This window comes from Gekko japonicus, unplaced genomic scaffold (genome assembly GCF_001447785.1).
Source record: "Gekko japonicus isolate JY-2015 unplaced genomic scaffold, Gekko_japonicus_V1.1 scaffold502, whole genome shotgun sequence".
NCBI classification, from domain to species: domain Eukaryota; kingdom Metazoa; phylum Chordata; class Lepidosauria; order Squamata; family Gekkonidae; genus Gekko; species Gekko japonicus.
Window position 1 is genome coordinate 835,144 of NW_015169186.1, and position 22,657 is coordinate 857,800.

The 22,657-nt window shown below is 48.0% G+C and overlaps 1 protein-coding gene across 1 annotated transcript in view; it reads left to right on the plus strand.

The window, feature by feature from the left end:
* DNAH5 (dynein, axonemal, heavy chain 5) overlaps window positions 1-22,657 on the plus strand; it is a 187,207-nt gene that overhangs the window by 164,011 nt on the left and 539 nt on the right. The window contains exons 73-79 of the mRNA XM_015416182.1: window positions 639-858; window positions 6,094-6,299; window positions 8,541-8,744; window positions 12,205-12,420; window positions 13,377-13,589; window positions 14,213-14,365; window positions 16,345-16,576. Of these exons, the coding sequence (XP_015271668.1) occupies window positions 639-858; window positions 6,094-6,299; window positions 8,541-8,744; window positions 12,205-12,420; window positions 13,377-13,589; window positions 14,213-14,365; window positions 16,345-16,576 (1,444 nt within the window). The remainder of the gene's footprint in view (window positions 1-638; window positions 859-6,093; window positions 6,300-8,540; window positions 8,745-12,204; window positions 12,421-13,376; window positions 13,590-14,212; window positions 14,366-16,344; window positions 16,577-22,657) is intronic.

The window sequence follows — 22,657 nt, forward strand, 5'->3', positions numbered from 1 at the left end:
CCCAAGTCTCCCCAGCCCAGCACTCTGAGGGCTACTCCACTCTGGCTCCTAAAGTTGGAACTAGAGACTGGAAAGATCAAATGGTCACCGTCAATATCTAGTAAACTAAGACATATGGGGCACGTTGTAAGTTTTGCCTCCCCGACAAATGACAGCCAATAGAATACAGAGGAAACAGGTTGGGTGTTGTGATAAACTAGGTATTATAAGGGGGATGGAAGCGGAAGAGATGCAAGGCTGTTGTGTGTCTAGTCTAAGCTTAAGACTGATTCGTATACATGACCTACTATCACCAGTGATCACACAGTAACAGATGTAATTTTTAAAACCAGCTGCGTGCGAATGATTGAGGGAACTTTAATGACATTTAGGAAACAGCAGGGTGATGATCTATTGTTTGTTCTGATTGGAAGTGACGCACATTTGTGTTATGTCCGTGGTAATCAGCTGACGGCTGTAATTTAGGACTGATCTTAATACACAAAATGCTTCTTGAAATAATGGTGGTTGCTCACCCAAATCTTGATTCAGCAACCCACCCACCCACCCCCGCTTTTGTGAAAGTATCTAGTAGTAGGCCCTGTTGGGAGAGTGGGAGAGGAGATCCAAGTCTCACTTGAAGGTTTTTCCTTCCCCAGGGTGGGTGGGCGCTTCTGCAGAACTGTCACCTGGGCCTTGACTTTATGGATGAATTGATGGACACCATTGTGGAAACCGAGAACATTCACGAGGCTTTTCGTTTGTGGATGACGACGGAGGTTCACAAATACTTTCCCATCACGCTTCTTCAGATGTCTATTAAATTCACCAATGAACCTCCTCAAGGACTCAAAGCTGGCCTCAAGCGAACCTATGGAGGTGAGTGTCCTTCCCTGTGGGGAAAAATCCCGGTTCTCTGACAAGGGCAGAAGTCAGTGGAGTCCAATGGGTTTCTCAGGAGCTCACCCATGATTTTTAAAACACGTAAGGCCAAAAGTCACTGTTGTCCGTCCTTCTGAACTAGGATATCCTTCTGAACTATTAGCCACAAGGAATAGATAGGGGCTCTGGGGCAAGTGATGCTCTGTATTCTTGGTGCTGGGGGGGGCAGTAGGAGGGGCTTCTGGTGTCCTGGCCCCACTGCTGGACCTCCTGAGGGCCCCTGGTGTTTCTGGCCACTGTGTGACACAGAGTGTTGGACTGGATTGGCCTTTGGCCTGATCCAACATTGGCGTCTCTTATGTTCTTATGATGTGTCTTTGACAGCAAAGACCATGTGGTGGCCAGTTTGAGCTTATAGGTCCATGATTGTAGAACAGCTTCCCACAGGAGAGTCACTGCTGACTTTTCCTGTTGGTTTGTAGGAACGGCTGTAAGACCTAACTTCTTAAGAAGGCTTTTGCACAAAGTCCCTTTGGGTGTTATTATGAGGTCATCTGATATTGACACGATTGTTTTCAGTAGACAAAATTTGTAGGAGGGAGTGTGTGTGTGTGTGTGGGTTACGTAGGACCTTTATAGGTAAATAGATTTAATAGAGGTGCTGTAAGCCACTGAGAGTTTTGGAAGAGTGGGGTGTTCAGGTATTAAAAAAAATAGCTAGCCCTTATAAATGAATGTGGGCAGATCTATGAAGCAATGGTTAGGTGATAATGTTGCCAACTGTTAATTTTCTTCCAGATGCTTGACCTCTTCGACCTATTTGAACTTTTGAAAATCAGTGCACAAATATATTATAAAGAAAACTGCACGTTTGGCTTTATTTTAGTGGGGAAACATTTGTGGATGACTACTAGCATGATGTTAGGAAATTTCACCGTTCCTTGGTTCCTTAGAGGATTTTATTTACAGGTTCGATGGTGGGAGAATTCTAGCTTTTAGGTTCCCATGTTCTCTCCCCCCCGACCCCCGAACTAAAATGGACACATTCTTGAGTTGTAAAGTGATACCTTAAATTTAACATCTTGGATTTAAAAAACAAAAACTCTCAAATGATCTGTTGGGGAGAATTTCACATTGATAAGTACTGTGATTATTAGGGCCTTAAAAGTGGGGACCTGCAAGAAACTTGTGGGAACAGCTATTACATTACATTACATTTGCGATTTATATACCGCCCTATCCATGAGGCTCAGAGCGGTTTACAGACACACAATTTTTATCTAAGCTAGGAGTACAATGGTAAGGGGAGGGTAGTTTTTCCTAACTAGGCACCTAACAGCAGGATCTTTCTTGGATTCGGCGGTGGATCCCCCCCCCCCCAAGGGCTATCCCATTCCCACCCACCTTTGCCTCCTCCCCTCTCGCCCTGATTCTCCGTCTCTCACTCCTCCTTCCTCCTGCTACCTGTTCTCTTACCCTTCCTCTCCTCTGTGCCTGCCACGTCCTCCTGTCTTTCTGGGCCTCCCCCCCCCCCATCGCTCTCTCTGTCTCCCTCCCATCACTCTCCCAGCTGCCCACCCGCTTCTTCCAACGGCGGGGGCGGCTCTCTGGGACTCACTACAGAGCTCCCGGCCACAGAGACCAGTCCCCCCACTGAGGGCTGCCAGCTCCAGGGTGGGAAATTCCTGGAGATGTGGGGTGCGGAGCCTGGGGACAGTGAGGTTTGGGGAGGGAAGCTGCCTCAGCCAGATAGAATGCCATGGGGCTCCTCCCTCCAAAGCAGCCATTTTCTCCAGGAGAACTGATCTCCGACATCTGGAGAACAGTTGTCCTTCTGGGTGATCGCCAACCCGCACGTGGGGATTGTTAGGGCTAGTTCCCCTGAAGGAAATGGCTGCTTTGGAGGGTGGGATCCATGACATTATGCCTGTCTGAGGTCCCTTCCCCCCTCAAACACCAGGGCTCCAGCCCTCAAGTCTCCAGGAACCTCCCACCCTGGAGTTGGCAAACCCGTCTCCTTGCAACCCGACAGCCAACCTACCTTTATCTGCCCCTCTGTCTTCAGTTTTCTGTCACCTTCCTCTCTGCAGCCTCTACCTAGGAAAACTATGGTCTTTCTCCACAGTGGAGACCAAAGCAGCTTACAGTATTCTGCTCTCCTCCTTTTTATCCACACAACAACCCTGTGAGGTTGGTTAGGCTGAAAGTATGTGAGTGGTCCAAAATCACCCAGCCAGCTTCTACCACAAGCTGGGGACCTGAACCTGGGTCTTGCAGACCCTAATCTGAATACCAATAACAACAACAACAACAACTATTATTATTATTATTATTATATTTAGATTTCTATTAGAATCTGTTATTATTATTTATTAGATTTACAACAGATTAAAACATACAAAAATACCGATTACAATCAACAAACGGTTTATCTTAATTTCCCAATCTCCAGATGGCATCTATAATTTAACTTAAAAACCTCCTCTGGACTATTCTTTCATCTCATGGGCAGATTACTGAGAGCGCAATGCTCTCCCGGGGACTTATCAGAGGAGACGGTCCTGGAGATATGCTGGTCCCAGATGGCTCAAGTCCTTAAAGGTCAATACTAGGGGTGTGCATTCAGTAAAGCTGAACCGGGGGAAAAAACGGGGAAACGTTTTTCGGCATTTTTCGGGTATTTGGCTTACAAAACCAGATCCTCTGAGCTGATTTGGCTGCCGAATGCTGAATGCTGAACCCCCCCCCAAAAAAAAATTCAGTTTTTTTCCCAGCTTTCTCTGGGAGACACTGCTGCCTGCCTTTTCCCCATCCCCATAGGAAACAGTGGAGAATTGTGGGCACCCTCTTTGGATGCCCTTAGAATTGGACCCCCTGGTCCAATCCTTTCCAAACTTGGGGGGTCTTTTGGGGAGAGGCTCCAGCAGTTACGGTACAAATCTGTTGCCTCTTCCTCAAACCTCCTCCCCCCCATCCCCCTAAACACTTATTAAAAGATTTTTGCCATTGACTACAATCTATTGGTACCCGAAAATCTTCGGGAATACCAAACATTTTCAGGTACCAATAGAATACTGGTATTGGTATTCAGGTATATTCGGGAATCCCCCCAAAATCCAGCTTTATTATACCTGAATAACATTCCCCCCCCCTGCACACCCCTAGTCAATGCCAGCACCTTGAATCTGACTCGGTACTCCACTGGAAGCCAGTGTATCTGTACAGTGGTTGTATATGTGCCATCCTTGGTGTTCCCGTCAGGATTCACATTGCCACATTCTGGATCAGCTGAAGTTTCCAGGTCAGTCTCAAGGGAAGGCCAGTGTAAAGCGAGTTACAGTAGTCAAATCTGGAGGTGACCATCACATGGAAGCTCTAATCTCTACACCACACTGGCTTTCATAAGGTGGCTGCTGTTGAGAAGTAGCAAGCAGCCAGGCTTTGGTGAGTCATGCAAGTCAGGTGGTATCATGTCACTCAGAGAGTGCTGCCAGGCCTAGGGCTGCCAACTTCCAGGTGGGACCTGGAGATCCCCCAGAATTACAATTGAACTCTAGACAATAAACATTTATCCCCCTGGAGAAAATGGTTAGTTTGGATGGTGGACTCTCTGACATTATATCTGGTCAAAGCCTCTCCCCTCCCCAAACCCTGCTCTCCTCAGTCTTCATCACAAAATCTACAGGAATTTCCCAACCTGGAGCTGACAGCCCTAGTCAGGCCTGGCCCCGAGGCTCCCTCCCTCCAAGGCCAACACAGGCCTGGAAAGGGCCCTGCCCCCTCACCCCGCCTTTTACACACAGAACCCAGCCTTGGAATACTGTGGGTGCCTAGCAACAGCCACGCAGGATATCAGTTTTTAAAATCTACAGCTGCTCTTTCTATCATTTTTTGGACTTTTTAGATTACCCAATGTATTTTTCTTTTAGATTTCACATTTTTTTCTGGAAATCTGGGGTCCTTTTCAGGTTTGCAGAAGGATATGTTGTGCCCCTTCACAGATTCAGTCACCAGATTCAAGTATCCAAAGATGTGGCTGACTTAACTGTTAAAATATAAGACAAGTGGGGACCTACAATAGTCGCGGGGGGTGGGTGGGGATCCCTTCTTTCTCGTAACTTTATTTCTTCCCCCGTCACTGGCAGCTAAGAGGCGGAAGGGCCCCCCTCCGCGAGTACCATGTCTCCCCTCCACACTGTAGCAGCCACTGCTGCCTGGCTGCCTCACTACCCCCAACCCCCCCATATCAGTGCTGGAGAGCCTAGCGTGGCTCCGGGCCTCTCCTGCCATTCCCACCGGGCCCAGTGCAGCTCCTGGTCTCTCTTGCGGCCACCTCTGTTCCCAGGGCTGCCACTGGGCTTCTTGGCTGCCTCTGCCAGGCCTAGCGTGGCCCCCAGGATGCTTTGCCGCCATCGCAGGAGATGATTAGTAAAGAATGTTCTCTGTGCTTGCGCAGAAAGTGCCTTTTTTAACTTTTGAAGGAATTTAAACTCCCATGTATTTTTTTTAACTTTTCAGATTTTTCTTTTTTTTTTTAATTAGTTTATTTAATTTTTTTCCATAACAAAAAAATAATAGCACAAGGGTATATTCATTTACATCATACTTTGGAGTTTCCTTTACACATTTTTTCCAACCATCTATCTACTTTCTGCCATCTTTTTAAAAACACATTTTCGTCCTTTCCCGACAATATCATGTTTACTTTATCCATTTCTTTTATTTCCATAATTTTTATAATTAATTCTTCTCTACTTGGTATTTTATCTGATTTCCAACATTTAGCTATAAGGATTTTGGAACTGGTAAGGATATATAATATCAAGTGTAAATCATTATGATTTATCCCTTCTGGTAACATATTCAACAGGTATATTTCTGGTTCCCCCGAGAGCTTTATTTCAACTATCTCTACAATTAATTGTTTTATGGTTTTCCAAAATTTAACCATTTTTTCGCACCTCCACCATATATGATAATACGAACCTACTTTTCAGTTTTTTCTGTAAACCTAGGTGGTCACTCAAGTTTGCAGAAAAACCTCTGTTTGGTGCAAGTGTGGCTCCGATCTGCAGATAGGGGCACGCTTGGGGAAGAGTGTCTGGATTTTTGTGCCAATTATTGCTGCATGAGAGGGGAGGAAAAGCACCTTGAGAGAGCACCACGAGGCTTCACAGGAAACCGTGTAACAGTCCTATTTTATGGGGACGCCTCTCCATTTTTTGGTAACAGGGGTGAGCCAGGATCTCTTGGATGTCAGCAACATGGTCCAGTGGAAGCCGATGCTCTATGCTGTAGCCTTCCTGCATTCCACAGTTCAGGAAAGAAGGAAATTTGGGCCTCTGGGGTGGAACATTCCTTATGAGTTCAACCAAGCTGATTTCAATGCCACGGTGCAGTTTGTGCAGAACCATCTGGACGACATGGACATCAAAAAGGTAGGAGGCGGCACTTGCGTCAAAACAACCGTCTGGCAGCAGGTTAAGCCCCCAAGCTAGCCCAGCCTTATCAGATCTCAGAAACTAAGCGGGGTCGGCCCTGGTTTGTCCTTGGATGGGAGGCCACCGAGGAAGCCCAGGGTTGCAACGCAGAGGCAGGCGATGGCAAACCACCTCTGGACGTCTCTGGCCTTGAAAACCATGCAGGGTCACCACAAGATAGCTGCAACGTGATGGCATTTTCGACCACCAGCACTGTCATATTCGAAATAGCGTTATGTTTGCACAAGGTGCATTCCTGAGGCTTTGCATATACTTGTGATGACCCAAAGGGAGTTCCCTTGGCCCGGGTGGTGAGGACAGAGGGTACCGGAGAAACCCTGAGATGATAAAACCATCAGGTGCTTCAAAGAAGATGCCATTGCACACCTCCCCCTCTCTCAGCTGGGGCATGCACAGGCCACAGGGACCCTCCTCTGAGGGAAGGCGAAGCCTTTCCTCCCTCCCTTCGGTCCCTGAGGTGGTGCTGGCTGAGCAGTCTGAGGGGTGGGGCCGACTTCTCCAAAAAAGAGGGCCTTGCTTATTCCCTATGAAAGGAAACAGGTCATAGAGAGCCAGTATGGCTAGAGTATAGGGCTCCCCAAAGTGGCCCCCATGGGCACCCTGGTGCCCGCAGATCTTTTCAGAAAGTGGGCAGAGCCCCTGGAAGGCAGGGCTCGTCATTGGCCACCCTCATTCATACAGAAGGGTCTTCTGCTGCAATAGCAGCCACAGAAACGATACGATCAGCAAGTGGCAAGCACCAGTGTTTTCCTTAGTCAGCGGCTGGTTCCATTCCCCCCTCGGTCTTTCCTCTTTATTCCTTTTTGTTCCTTTTCCCATCCCTCCCCTTGGGATTTCCTTCATTCCTTTTTATCCCCCTGCTGTGATTCTTTTGCCAAGCGAGGAGGGAGGTACGATGTTTGGCTCCACTTCCCGCACCAGCCATTTGCGGTTTGGCTCCGCCTCCTGCAACAGCCATGGGGGGGGGGTGCTCCCCGCCCCGTCACGACATCCCAAAAGTCCCTGCAAGCTCAGGAAGGTTGGGGACCCTTGGGTGAGAGCATTGGACCCAGGTTCAAGTCCCCGCTCTCCCAGGGAAGCTTGCCGGATGACCGTGGGCTGCCACAAACTCTCGGCCTCTCTTGCCTCGCAGGGAGGGTGGTTGTGAGGGCAAGAGGGAGGCGAGGGGAAAGGCGTGAAGCCTCTTGGGGCTGCTACTGCAGAGAAAGGCAAGGTGTAAATGAAGCGGGTAAGTAAGTTGGGAGACAAAACTTTTTTAAAACAAAAAAGACTTGGTGAAGTTTCGGGTAAGTTGAATTCAAATCAGGGAGTGAAAAGGACTTGGATAAAAGGAAAGGCACCCCCCCCCCTCACACACACACACACACACACACACACACACACACACCAATATATCAGACAGGCGACACACATTTTCTTGTCTAACCCTAAAATACTTTGATGCCAGTGTGAGGAACTCTGGGATTCAGTCCCACCTGTGCTCCTTCGGCAAGGTCTGCGTTAGAAGGAAGGAAAGGCTGTGCATTGTTGCTTGTAGGCTTTGGAGTCTCAGGGGAGGACTGTGGAGTCAAGGGCTACAGAGGTTTTTTCCCTTTCCTTTGGCCACCCCCCTGGGCTGTCCCTTTGTTATCCCACCACTCTTAGGGTTTCCTTCCTTTCAGTCACTTCACTTCCCTTCTCTCTCTTTATCTCCACCACGAGAACTCGACTTGGTTTCTAAAAATCTCTCTCCGCTCTAGCTTAGATAGCGCACTAGAAAACCCAAGTTTGTGTGTGTGTGTGTGTGTGTGTTTAAGTCTAGGATGGCGCTCTCTTACAATAAGGAACCTGTATTTCTTTTTTCTGTTTATTCCTGAAGCAGTCAGACTCTAGAATTCCACTGGGTAGAGCCCGGGCTTTACGTTCATCCAGGCACGGAACAGCAGACAACTGTTGAAGTGCCCCTTTTCTGGGTGATTAGAATGCAGGGCCAAAACCCCAGAAGCCCTCCCACCATGGCCACCAAGTCTGGAGTGGCACAGCCCCGAAGAAGTGAGAATGAGGCCAGACTTGGCATGACACCTCTGGAGTGGGAGGCACAACTCCCCAGATTCTTGGAATGCTCACACAGTAGCATGTTTATGAGAAGATGCCTTTTAGCAGACTGCTGCTATCTGCTTTTTTGAACTTTTGTTTCAGGGGGTGTCCTGGAACACAGTTCGTTACATGATCGGAGAGATTCAGTATGGGGGAAGAGTTACGGATGACTACGACAAAAGGCTGCTGAACACTTTTGCTAAAGTCTGGTTCAGTGAAAACATGTTCAGTCCAGAATTCTCCTTCTACAAAGGCTACAGTATCCCCAAGTGCACCACCGTGGATCACTACCTTCAGTACATACAGGTCTGTGAAATTAGCAAGTACGTATGCCGGGAAGAGAGCTGCAAAGCGACTTCATTGCAGCTGGCCAAACACCAGCCTTTCGGCCATGTGAGGTCTCTGCCCAGGAAGCCGGGTTTCCTGAACGGTGATGCCCAGAAGTGGTGCTGGGTGAAAATGGCTGCAAGGGGGCGGGTGTGAACTTCTGCTGCTGTTTCCCAGGAGGAAAAGTACAGTTTTTCTCTGCAATGGGGACTAAAGCAGCTTACATCATTCTCTTCTCCCCCTTTTGACTTGCACAACAATCCTGTGAGATAGGTAAGGCTGAAAGTCTGTGACTGGTCCAAAACCACCTATTCAGCTTCCACAGCAAGAACCTGGGTCTAGCAGACTGTGCTCTGAAGTGCTGACTGCTACGCCTAGGGTAGCCAACCTCCTGTGGAGCCTGAAGATTGCCAGGTATTATAGACTCTACCATAAAATCTCCAGGAATTCCCCTACCTGAAGCTGGCAACCCTAGTCAGGGCTGGCCCCAATGAGTTTTCTCCCAAAGGCCAAAATAGGCATGGAAAAGGCCTTTTACTGACAGAACCAAGCTTGGTTGCCTAGCAACGGGCACTGAGGGGAAAGTAGAGTTGCCAGCTCTGAGTAGGGAAACACCTGGAGAGTCGGGGGGTGGATCCTGTGGAGGGAATCGTTTTGGGAAGGGGAAGGACTCAGCAGGGTATAATGCCATTGGGGAACTGATCTCTGCCTGGCAGACCCTGCTCTGAAGCGCTAACTGCTACGCCTAGGGTAGCCAATCTCCAGGTGAAACCTGAAGATCACCGGGTATCACAACTGAACTCAAGACAACAGATCTCTCCCCCCCTTCTCCCAGACAAAATAACTGCTTTGGATGGTGGGCTCTATGGCATTCTGTTCAGCTGAGGCCTCTTCCCTCCCCAAACTCTGGCTTCCTTAGACTGGCTTCCTTAGACAAAGAATATCCAGGAATTTCCCAACCTGGCAACCCTAGTCAGGACGGGCCCCAATGAATTTCTCACAAAGGCCTGGAAAGGGTTTCCTTCTACCAGCAGCCACTGAGGGAAAAGTTAGTTCCACAGAGGAGCCAAGCAGGAGAAGTGTCTTTGTCGGGAGAGACAGCCGTTTGCCAGTAATTCTGATAGGGAACAGTGGCTGAGGTGGGAGTGGGCGGGGAAGAGGAGCAGATTCAGCACCCGGCCAATGGCATGTGAGTTCTCTTGAGTGGTGGCTGATGGGCCAATGGCTGATGGAGCGCGTTGCACAACCAGTGAGAGAGCTGGAAAGTGCCACCCCACTACTCAGTTATATATAAGGAGAGATACTTGCAACAGTGCTGAATGTAATATTACGTCTGTATTTTTTAAATAAACTCTTCTAAATAAAGAATTGTTCTTTTATTTCCCCCTCCCCCAGTCCATGGTTTCCCATACTTTCCCCTGAACTCTTTCATGCGATGACCTTTATCCAGACCTTGGCACGTTTTATTAATGCAGCTTGTTTTAATTTCACTTTCTTTGTTGAAATTTTTGTTTATTGAGTTTTCCATTATTCATTTACATTACGCCTTACATTTACTATTCTTTTGAGTCATTTTTATACACATTGTCCAACCATGCATAAAACATTTTCCAACGTTTATCAAAAACTTCTTTTCTTTTACCCTGCAATGATAAACTTAGTCTATCCATTTCAGCTACTGAAAGTATCCTCTCTATTAATTCTTTTTTTGAAGGTATTTCATCCTTTTTCCATTTACTGGCTATTAATATTCTTGCTGCTGTAACGAAGTAAATTATTATATATTTATTTGTCCTGCTACCGTGTTTCCCCGAAAATAAGACACTGTCTTATATGTATTTTTTCTCAAGAAGACACACTAGGGGTTATACCACAAATGCATAGAAATCCTGCTAGGGCTTATTTTTGGGGGTAGGTCTTATTTTCGGGGAAACAGGGTATATGTGTCAGGAAAAATATTCAATAAAGCAATTTCTGGCGTGAACGCTATCTGAGTGCCTGTTATCTCACTTATCATCTTATAGACTTTTTTCCAGTATCTTTGTATTTTTTCTCATCCCCAGCACATATGCATTTATGTCCCCACATTTTTCTTGCATTTCCAACAGTTTCTATTAGTGTTTATATAACATTCTGCTAATTTCTCAGGCGTCCAGTGCCACCTGTAGAACATCTTATAGATATTCTCTTTATATGGAATTGCTTTCATTAGCTTTATTGAATCCCACACCTTTGTCCATTGCTCAGCACTTAATGTTTTATGCAAATCTTTCGTCCAAGTTACCATAGTTCCTTTGATCTCTTCCCCTATCATGTAATCTGTTATCAACAGTTTATAGAATCGTTGAATTAATTTATCACTGGATGACAACAATATTTTGTCTAATTCGTTGTTCTCACTGTAGAAGCCTTTTTTCTTATCTATGTTATATCTCGAGACTAACTGCGTTCTCTCCCACCAAGTAAATTTTGTGCTCTGACTCGCTATTTGCTCTTCCATTTTTAGATTGTTGTTCTTATCTAATAAATCTCCATATGATACTATTCTATATTTGTCCATCAATGTTGACATTGTTAGAGCTTCTATTGGAGCCACCCATTTTGGAGTTTTAAGATAATATCGTGTTTTAATTTCTTTCCATATTTTCATCAGTGAACCCCTTATTGTGTGTTGTGTAAAATTCTTAGTACTTTTGTCCTCTTCGTACCACACATATTTATGCTAGCCCATTGCTAAATTATGTCCTTCCAGTTTTAGTAATCTAATATTTTCTAATGTTATTCATTCCTTTATCCACGTCAGTGCGGCTGCATTGTAGTATAGATTCCAGTTTGGTACTCTGAAGCCTCCCATTTCTTTTTTATCCTGCATATTTTTCCGATTGATCCTCGCTTTTTTATTGCTCCATATAAATTTATTACAGATTTTCTCAAAATCCTTAAAATAAGTAATTTTTCTTATTATTGGAATGTTGTGTGCCAAAAATATAAATCTGGGCAGAATATTCATTTTAATAGCTGCAATTTTCCCCATCAACGAGATCTTTAAATCTTTCCACTTTTCTAAGTCATTCTTCACAACCCTAAGCAGTTTATCATAATTGTCCTCTTTTAAGGTAATGTTTCTATTCGTTAGGATGATTCCTAAATACCTAATTCTTTTTACTATTTCCATCTTAGACAGTTTTTGTATTTTATCCATCTGCGACTTTGTACAATTTTTCGTTATTATTTTTGTTTTATTGAAATTGATTTTTAGCCCTGCAACCGAACCACTTTCTGAAGGAACTGTTAAAAACATAAATAAAAGGGAGTTTAACATAACATCGCTAGTCATTATTGCTGTGGCTACATATCCTTATTTGTATAACTGTCACTGTTTTCAAGTTTCAGCTTCACGATCGTATCGGGCTCCTTCTCTGTCTTTTTGCCTCTGCAGGGCTTGCCTGCTTATGACACACCAGAAGTGTTTGGGCTGCATCCCAATGCAGACATCACTTACCAGAGCAAACTTGCCAAAGATGTGCTGGACACTATTCTCAGCATCCAGCCAAAAGACAGCTCCAGCGGGGGAGGAGAGACCAGAGAAGCCGTGGTCGCAAGGCTGGCCGATGATATGCTGGAGAAGCTCCCTGCAGACTATGTACCTTTTGAGGCAAGACCATGACATCAGCTGCCTTGCATTTCTCCCTAGAACTGTCTTATTTAAAGAAAGTTTGAGTCTGGGGCACCTTTACGATGGGTAAAGTTTTATTCCACAAAAGCTTATCCCTGGAATGAAACTTTGTTGGTGTTAAAGGTGCCCCTGGACTCAAACTTTGTTCTTGTTACGGTAGAGCCAGGGAGGTAGGCAGACAGGGGGAGTCACAATACAAGTCCAAAGGTCAGCCGGGAGAGCAGTCAGCAGAGCATTAAACAAGTCCCAAAACACCAGACAAAGCCGTAGTCAAACGTTACCAGAGGTCAGAGTACAGGGAGCAAAGCCAAGGGCGTGGTCAGGTTCAAAGCTGGAAGTCAGGAGCCAGCGCAGTCCAAACACCAGCCGGGTCCAAAAGCCACCGAGTCAAACAGGAATCAAGGTGCAGAGCTTCTGGTTCTATGAACGAGGTTGCCAGCACAAATTGCTCATGGCCAGAGGCCCTACTAAATAGTGCTCTGGCCCATTAACTCAGCACCTTTGTGCGAGGTCCTGGCTGCTGTTAAAACTCAGGGCTCAAGGATCTCTGCCCTCTTGAACGTGCGTCTTTTCGTTGGCTAGCCAGATCCTGACGTCTCCTATCCCTAAGCCGGCTTACAGGTGGGGGAGATGCAGGTGGTGAGCTGCTTATGGCCTGCTCAATCCCAGGTGCAAACCGTCCTGTAGTTGGCTCAGATTGCTGTGTATCCTCCTCCGTACTTACAGTAGGTGCAGATCCTGATGCTTCTTCAGCTCTTAAAGGCACTGAATCCTCCCCTCTTAGGCTGTCAGGAGCTGGCTCTGGGGCTGAGTCAAGGGCAGGCATGACAGTTCTGCTGCTTCAGACCAACATGGTTACCCACCTGATTTAAACAAAGTTATTTTTTTTAAAAAATGCTGTCGATATGTATATGTTCTATATATTCTCATTTCAGGTAAAGGAGAGGCTGCAGCATATGGGGCCATTCCAGCCCATGAACATCTTCCTGCGCCAGGAGATAGACCGAATGCAGAGGATTATTGCCCTGGTGCGGAACACTCTGGCAGACTTGAAGCTGGCCATTGATGGAACAATCATCATGAGTGAGAACCTCAGAGATGCTTTGGACTGCATGTATGATGCCAGGATTCCTGAACGTTGGCGGAAGGTGGGTACTGCTTCCTTCCCAGTCAGGGAAACCAACAGTGTTGGATCCAGGGCTGTTTTGGACTGTATGTCCTGCCTTCCACCATTACCATCTGTATCAGGGAGATGCATCAAGATGAGCCGCCATGTTAGTCTGTCTGGAGCAGTGGAAAAGAGCGAGTGTCCAGGAGCATCTTCAAGACTAACCACATTTTGGCTGGGGAGGAGCTCTCATGAGTCACGGCTCACGTCTTCAGATACCTGAAGAATACAGATCAAGATGTAGCTACCGATCAAGATGTAGATCAAGATGGGCGGCCGTGTCAGTCTGTCTGTAGCAGCAGAAAAGAGCAGGAGGCCAGGAGCCCCTTGCAGACTGGTCGAATTTGTGGCGATGGTGGTGGTGGTGGTGGTGGTGGTGGTGGTGGGAGCTTTTGTGAATCACGGCTCACGTCTTCATTTTCTTCAGGATGATGCATGTGTCTTAGACATGAACTGATCGATTTAGTATCTCTAAATTCTATCAGGATTTTTTAAAATAAAAACAACACAATCTATGGCCACAGTACAGCTCAGGCCTTACTCGCATTGTTTAAAAACAAATATTGTTTTTAAAAATCTTTTCTTTTTCTCTTCTGTTTCTAGGCCTCATGGGCTTCCAGCACTCTTGGCTTCTGGTTTACTGAACTTCTTGAAAGAAACCACCAGTTTCACTGTTGGATTTTTGAGGGGCGGCCAAACTGCTTTTGGATGACGGGGTTTTTCAACCCTCAAGGATTTCTGACTGCCATGAGACAGGTTAAAGGGCACCTACTAAAAAAAATCTCCAATCTCTTCCTCATTTACGCTTGGTGTTTTCCCCCCTTGCCATCTGAGTGGCAGAGAAGGGTGGCTCACGGGCAGTAAGCACGTAGAAGGCCCAGGTTCAGTCCTTTGCATTTGGGTGAGGATCCAGGGAAGAGGTGATGCAAAAGACCTCCTCCTCCACCGGAGACCGTGGAGAGTGGCATCTGGTCAGAGCAGACAGGACTGGCCTTATCAGACCAAGAGTCTGTTTCAGTATAATGTGGCCTTGTATGTTCGAGATAACTTTTTTTCTTCTACAAACCGGTTTGGGTTCCTTTTGCCACCTTCAGATGGCACCCCTTTTGCATGGCCCGGGCTTTACTCTGGTTTCCATAATCGGTACTTGCGCATCTCCTCTGCTTATCCATGTGAGCCGGGTGGAGAAAGCTCACTCTGGAGTGCCGTGGTCTGTCTGCGAAAGAGCTAGGCCTGCTCAGCTTTCTTTCTCCAGGCATTTCTGACAGCCAAAATCAGAAATAAAAAGGAGCAGAAAACTTGCTTCTTGGACTTGGCAGGAGCCATTGAGTTCTGTGCAGGGAATTAAATTGGCCACCAGACTTCACCTCTTTTCCCTCTGAGCATAATTTAAGCCCAGCTCTTAACGTCGCCCTTTAAAGCCACGTCATCATCGTGGAGAGGCAGGCCTTTGTCCCGCGGCTCCTGCCGGCACTGCAGACCCTCCTGCCACGGCGGCCCCTCGCAGCCGCCCCCCGTCTTCCGTGCAAAGGATGGAGGGAGCCCCGGCTGTCCTCAGTCACCCGGCAGCCTTGGCTTCTTCCCAGGCTGGATGTTGGGGGGGAGTCAGTCTATGGCTCCTCCTCCTCCTCCTTTCTGGACTGCAGTGAGAACAAGTAAGGCTGCCAAGAGGGCGAGGCTGTGCCAACAGTGGGGCTCTCTTGGCAGGAAGGGCTGCAGAAGGGCACTCTGTCCTTGGAGCCTGCCTGAGCCAGCGAGAGCTCTGCCAGCACCTGGGGGCTTCTGTTCGGGTGAGGACAACATTTAAAAGACCTGAACTGGGCCCGACAGTTGGGTCTTCCAGGAAGGATTTGTTGGTTTAGCCCCTTCCTTGGGACTGAGTTCTCGGCAACTGGGACTGCTCAGGACTCGTGGGTCTGACGTTTCAGGGCTGCGAGACCAAACAAAAGGCGCCTGGTTCATATTTCAGTCAAGAAGCCGGTGGTCAAGTTTTCTGCAGCCTTTAGGATGGATCGACTTGTCATGAGATGTGTGAGGGTTGATGTCTGTAAAGCAGGACAATATGGGGAAATGGTATACCAAAAAAAAGAAGAAGAAAGAAAGAAAAAGAATGCAGTCACATTTCTAGCATGCTCTTCTTCCAGGGGGCTCAGGACAACACAAGAGAGCCAGTGTGGTGTAGTGGTTACGAGCGACAGGCTCTAATCTGGAGAACTGGGTTCGATTTCACACTCTTCCACATGAAGCCAGTTGGGTGACCTTGGGTCAGTCACAGCTGTTTTAGAGCTCTCTTAGCCCCCAAAATAAGTCTAGCTCATCACCTAGTGGTGCAAAATGCTAAAAGAGCTATACGTTCAGGTTGCCAGACAAACTTAGGATCTCCTGGCTATACTGCACTCAATGCCGTACGATAATTAGTTAATTAATTAATTAGGAAAACACACATGGTTCTCCCCATTTTATTCTCCCAACAACCTTCTAAGGTAGGCTAGACACAGTGTTTGTGTCTGGCCTACCCGTTACCCAGCAAGCTTCCTGGCCGAGTGGGAATTTGAACACAGATCTCCACAAACATTTTAATCCATCACTCTAAGTGCTACTCCTCACTGATTCCCAGTTAGCTATGGTAAGCAGGACTGGCCTTATTGATGATTTTATAGGCATTACATCATGACTGACTCTTGGCCCATTGAAATCCCACTTCCGGATCTTCACTACTTTATTCCTTTGTACAGGAAATTACCCGAGCCAATAAAGGATGGGCCCTGGACAGTGTAGTCCTCTGCAATGAGGTGACCAAGTGGATGAAGGATGACGTCACCACTCCTCCCGCTGAAGGAGTCTATGTCTACGGCCTCTATCTAGAAGGAGCTGGGTGGGACAAAAGGAACATGAAACTCATAGACTCGAAACCCAAGGTGCTCTTTGAAATGATGCCCGTGATCAGGATATATGCAGAGAACAACAGTAAGTCTTAAGCTGCTGCTGACCAACCAGCGGCCATTGTCAAAGATATTTCAACAATTCTGATGCAGCTTTTTGTGGCAATATCTGCCCCTGCTCCTGTTATAGCAAAGGGTCCTGGCGAAGGCACCAGTTGCCAGTCCGATTAAAATAGTTATTGATGATGGTTCCGAAAGACCAGTTGACGTGGTGCCTCTTAGGTGTGCTATGCGCTGAAAATCCTTCGATCAGCAATCACGAGGTATACAGAAACAATGAGGTTAAAGTGATTCTGACTCCACGCATCACTGCCCATCTGCCTTCCAGGTGTGTCTGCCGGAGGATCCCTGGTGGCGGCAGCAGCCACACTACTGACAGGTGTAGCTTAAGAACATAAGCCATGTTGGATCAGGCCAGTGGCCAGCCCAACACTCTGTGTCACACAGTGGCCAAACCCGGGTGCCCTCAGGAGGTCCACTAGTGGGGACAGAACTCCAGAAACCCTCCCGCTCTTGCCCCCCCCAAACACCAAGAAGACAGAGCATCACTGCCCCAAACATAAGAACATAAGATAAGCCATGTTGGATCAGGCCAATGACCAGTGTTCCCTCCAAGCTGAGTTAGTGTGAGCTAGCTCACAGTTTTTTAGCCTCCAGCTCACACATTTTTGTCTTTGCTTAGGAAGGATGGCTCCAGAGCAAACTACTTCGTACAACAGCCAAATCGCTCGCTCACAACTGTAATGCCAGTAGCTCACAAAGTAGGATTTTTGGTCACAGGACTCCACAGCTTAGAGGGAGCATTGCCAGTGACCCATCCATTCCAACACTCTGTGTCACACAGTGGCCAAAACCCGGGTGCCATCAGGTGGTCCACCAGCAGGGACAGAACCCCAAAACCCCTCTCCCTGTTGCCTCCCAAGCACCAACAAGACAGAGCATCCCTTGCCCCAGACATAAGAACATAAGAGAAGCCATGTTGGATCAGGCCAGTGACCCATCCAGTTCCACACTCTATGTCACACAGTGGCTAAAACCCGGGTGCCATCAGGTGGTCCACCATCAGGGACAGAACCCCAGAAGTTCTCTCCCTGTTGCCTCCCAAGCACCAAGAATCACTGCCCCAGACATAAGAACATAAGAGAAGCCATGTTGGATCAGGCCAGTGACCCATCCATTCCAACACTCTGTGTCACAGAGTGGACAAAACCCAGTTGTCATCAGGAGGTCCACCAGTGAGGCCAGAACTCCAGGAGCCCTCCCACAGTTGCCCCCACAGGCCCCAAGAAGACAGAGCATCACTGCCCCCAGACAGAGTGTTCCACCTGTGCCTTGTGGCTAAGAGCCAGTGATGGACTTTTGCTTATGTTTATTCAGGCCCTTCTTGAAGCTGTTCTGTGAGCAGCTGAGCAAAGGATCAGGGCAGGAACACTGAGAAGGATAAGAAATCAGGTGACTAATGCAACAGATCCCTCCAGCTTCAACGTTGGTTCTTTGGGGGGACTCGTCAGAACTGCAGGAGAAAGAGAGTGGTTTCCCTGGAACCTGCCAGGAGTCCTTTTCAGGGCTCTTACCCTAAGAAGCAGAGGAATCCGGGCAGAAGCCAAGTGCAGGCGGAGTGGCCATTCCCGCCTGTTTTAGGGATGCCCTACCTTCCTGGGACATTCGTTCCTCCTGATGAAAAGGGACGTACGCAAGGCCACACCCCTTTTGTTGTGGACAGATCAGAATAGTTCTCCAGCCAGTGGGGGGGAGGTATCCTTGTGTGCCTTGTGCCCCCTCCTTGCTCTGTGGGCAGGGCATTTTTTCAAAGGCTGCCACTCCTTGGTGGTCGAGCTTCCAGCTGTCTCACCTCATTAAGGAATTAGCAGGACACTAGGTCAAAACATCAATAGTACGCAGACGGAGAGTGATTTCAGCAAAGCGTACTTTATTCGATCAGGAACAAGACGACTCTGGCCGGCTCGCAGGCCGGCTTATATTCCCCGAGAAACCGCCACCCAAAACACCCCCCCCACTTCCCAATAGGTTATTTACAGTGGCCGAGAGTCCCATAGGCTCTCGGCCGGGAACCTAGCCCCCTGATTGGAGCGGGCTAGGATCCGCATAGTCCATTGTCTCTTGGAGTGAAGCTTGACGTTTGTGCCTGACCGCGTGGAGCCCAAGCCAGCCACGCGGTCTGGACTGGATACATTACAAAATTGCCCTTGGCTCTTCACGCCTCTCGATCTGCAGCAGCAGCACCCAAAGCAAAAAAGAAAAAAACTGCCCTCAGAGTGGACGAAGCCTTCCCAGGCAGCCTCCACAGTGGAGCCACTGCGACAGGACAGTGCAACAGCCTCATCCATTATCCCTCCAGTTCGAACCTCTGCTACGACTCTGACTGCCTCTCCTTCAGCCGCTGCTCTCCCCTCCTCGCTGGGGTCCTGGCAGGGGTGGAATGTGAGCAGCAGGCCCTCTCCCGCCCCCAAGGCTGCCAGGGTGAACAGGCCCTGTGGCAGAAGTTCTCTAGGCTCATCAGAATCCCCTTCTGCTTCTCAAGGCCAGGAAGCCCAGCCAAGTATCACCGCTGGAGGGAGCGTTTCCCCACCGCTACCTCCAGCCTCAACCACGAGAAGAGGGCTCCAGCGTGGCTCTCCCCTTTCCTCTCCCTCCATTATCATTGACAGGCCTACATGACTAAGAAAGAGGTCAGAGATGATAAACATGATCTGAGAGCAAGAAGGCGCAAATAAAAGCAGTGCCACGGAAGGAGAGAAGGTGTCTTCTCCTCTCCCTCCACCTCTTCCTCTCCTTCCCCTCCTCCTCGCAGGAGAAAATGACAGAAGGGAACCAGTAGGGACCGACACCATTTCTCTGAGGAATCAGGCTGTTATATGTTTTATGGATGGTAGAACAAAAATTAGTATTTGTTGTTGTTGTTCAGTCGCACAGTTGAGTCCGACTCTTTGCGACCCCATGGACCAGATCCCACCAGGCCCTACTGTCTTCCGCCGTCCTCTGAAGTTGGCTCAATTTCATGTTTGTTGCCTCTATGACACTGTCTGACCATCTCATCCTTTGCCGTCCTCGTCTTCTTTGACCTTTGGTCTTTCCCAGCATCAGGGTCTTCTCCAGTTATACATCCAGTTACATTATATATACAATACATTAGTATTGGGGTGCTTTAATAGATACTTAAAGATAGGTGGAATGGCCCAGTGAAGCAATCCTGCTTACCAAACCTCACCGTGGCTCACAGAATCCGCAATGGCTGCCATCACCCGCTACCCCCTTCCTGCCTACATCAGAAAATGTGTAGAGGGCGGAGGTGAGTGGAGGGTCTTTTCCAGCGCTTAATTCTGCCCAAGTCCGTGAGATCGTGGATGTGAAACCAGGCATATGGTAGCGATACTTAGCAGCCTCGTGTTTTTTATTATGAGTTTCATCTATCCTACATGAAAACCAACAGCAAACAGTAGAAAGTGTGTAGACTAGACCAGCAGGTCCAAAGAGGAACCGGGACGGGCTTGCTCACTGTTGTGTTCTGGGTTGGAGCCGGAGGTGTCCAAACGGCCTTTGGTCCAAGAGAGCTGGTGGAATTTGCCTTGCTTCCATTCTCCTCCATTCTGCCAGGTCATCAGTTGGGGGAATATTTGCCAATATGCATGAATTATATATGATTAGCTAAATGCAAACATATGCATGGAACCCAAGTGAAGCTTAGGAATCGGGTCATTACCAAAGAAAAGTTAACACAGTGGAAAGAGGAAGGGCTGCTGCTCCGTAGCAGAGCATCTCATGGGCATGTGGAGTGTCCCAGGATCTCTCCAGTTGGAAGACCAGGCAGCAGGTGATGTGAAATCCCCTTTGCCTGAGCCCCTGGAGAGCCCCTGCCAGCCAGAGCAGACAACATTGACATTGATGGACAGGTAGGGTCTGATTCCGTTCGAGGCAGCTTCTTGCGTTCGTGTTGGGGGGAAAAACCTTGTGTTCTGTGTGGTTGCTTAGAATATTTAAAGGGTTTCTCTTTTTTAAAGCAGAACTGTCACGCAGCTTTAAATTAAGCTTCTCGCTTTTGCAAGACCGCGATTCTGAGAAAACAGTGTAGGTTGTAACTGGGTCTGCTGGCGGTGCTAGTGCTGACAGCTAAATGTACAGACCTTGGCTCTGCTTGAGCAAACAAGTCAAAAGATTGAAGGAACGTCTTTGGAAGCAGAGAGGAGGGACCTCTGGGGCCCTTGTGGGAGGGCAGAGCGGCTGTCAAAGTGGACTGTGGGCTGGAGAGACGGACACCCGAAGCCCAGGCTGTTCTGCTTGGGGGGATTTAACTTGTGAAGTTTGCTTGAAAACAGCCTGTTTTGTTTTTTAAAAAAGAATCTCTTATGAAGTAAATATTGGAATCTCACAGCACATTTCCTGCTTGCGTTTTATTTTGGGTGCACAGACAGTTCTTTGGTTGTGGCTATTTACCCAAAGTGCCCTATTATTAGAGGCAAACTAGCTGGTGATCTCTGTGACTTACAAGTACACGAGGCTGTTTGCATGCGGCATGGGCCCTCTCACTGGAGATCAGGCCTTGTGCTGTCAGAGGAGGATGGGCAGGAGGAGAAGGCCGTGGCTCAGTGGTGGGGCATCTTCTCCACATGCAGAAGATCACAGGTTCAGTCCCTGGTCTCTCCGGTTAAATGGCCAGGCAGGAGGTGATGGGGAAGACCCCTGAACCTGAGACCTTGGAGAGTCGCTGCCAGTCTGAGTAGACAATACTGACCTTGATGGACCAAGGGGGGGGGTCTGATTCAGTGTAAGGCAGCTTCATGTGTTCGTGTGTGTGTGGGCAGGAGGAGAAGGAATGGCAGTGAGGCAATTTCAGTCGGCTGTCTTGGGAAAGAAAGGGTTAAGCCACTGTCTCCCCAATTTCTCCTGGGTCTTTTTGCAGTTTGCCTTTTACAGAAGAGTTGAGATCTGTGATCTGGGTCATGTCTGTTTTGGACCATAAAGAAATCTTCCGTGGTGACCCAGGTTTTTGTTTTTATTGATTTATTAACTTTGTCTATCATCCACCTTTTGAACTGTGTATTCAAGGTGGATTGCCCAGTGTCAGTGCAGTCAATGGGACGTGACTAGGGATGGGCATGAGCTGGGGAAATGGAGGTTCGTTCTGGTTTGTGGTTTGTGAGGTCCCATCATCCACGAACCAGGACAAACCTCCCCAATTTCGCAAACTGGTTCAGTTCTTGAGGTTCGTGAATCTTCCCTCCCTCCTTTCTGCTGGCGATGCTAGCAGAATGGAGGGGGGGGGTATCTTCCAAAAGCCATTTAAAGGGCATATTCCTTTTGCTCCCTCCTGCTCCCTCCAGCCTGTTCGGCTGAAATAGATGCAAGCTGTTCCAGCGATCCTTTTCACTCCCCCCCGCTTCAGAAATGCTGAAATTTAAAGGGAACTTGTGAGTCATGCCACTGTAGTGGTGGTGGCAATGCAGCTTGCAAAACCCATTTAAAGGGATCCATTTAAATGGTCTTTGCAAGTCACGCTGCTGCCATGGCACAGCTTGGAGAAGGCATTTAAAGGGACCATAGTCTCTTTACATGCCTTCTCCAAGCCCTGCTGGCAGTGCCTGCATGTCTTCCAACAGGGACCACACAAACCTACCAGGGATATACATGGGAGGTTCGTGAGGGCTTGTGAGGGCAAGATGGCATGAACCAAGGTTCATGAAACACAAACCGGGCCCAGTTGGTGATAAATTTTGGTTTGTAATTTAGTTCATGCCCATCCCTAAATGTGACATCTAATAGGCAACTTGGAGAATATTTGCCAGTATTCAACATCCAGTTTGGTGTAGTGGTTAAGTGTGTGGACTCTAATCTGGGAGAACCAGGTTTGATTCCCCACTCCTCCACTTGCACCTGCTGATGTGACCTTGGGTCAGTCACAAGCTCTGGCACAGCTGTCCTTGAAAAAGAGCAGTTTGTGTCACTCAGCCCCACCCACCTCACAGGGAGTCTGTTGTGGGGAGGGGAAGGGGAAGGAGTCTGTAAGCCGCACTGAGACTCCCAAGTGAAGGGTGGGGTATAAATCCAATCTCCTCCTCCTCCTCCTCCTCCTCCTCCTCCTCCTCCTCCT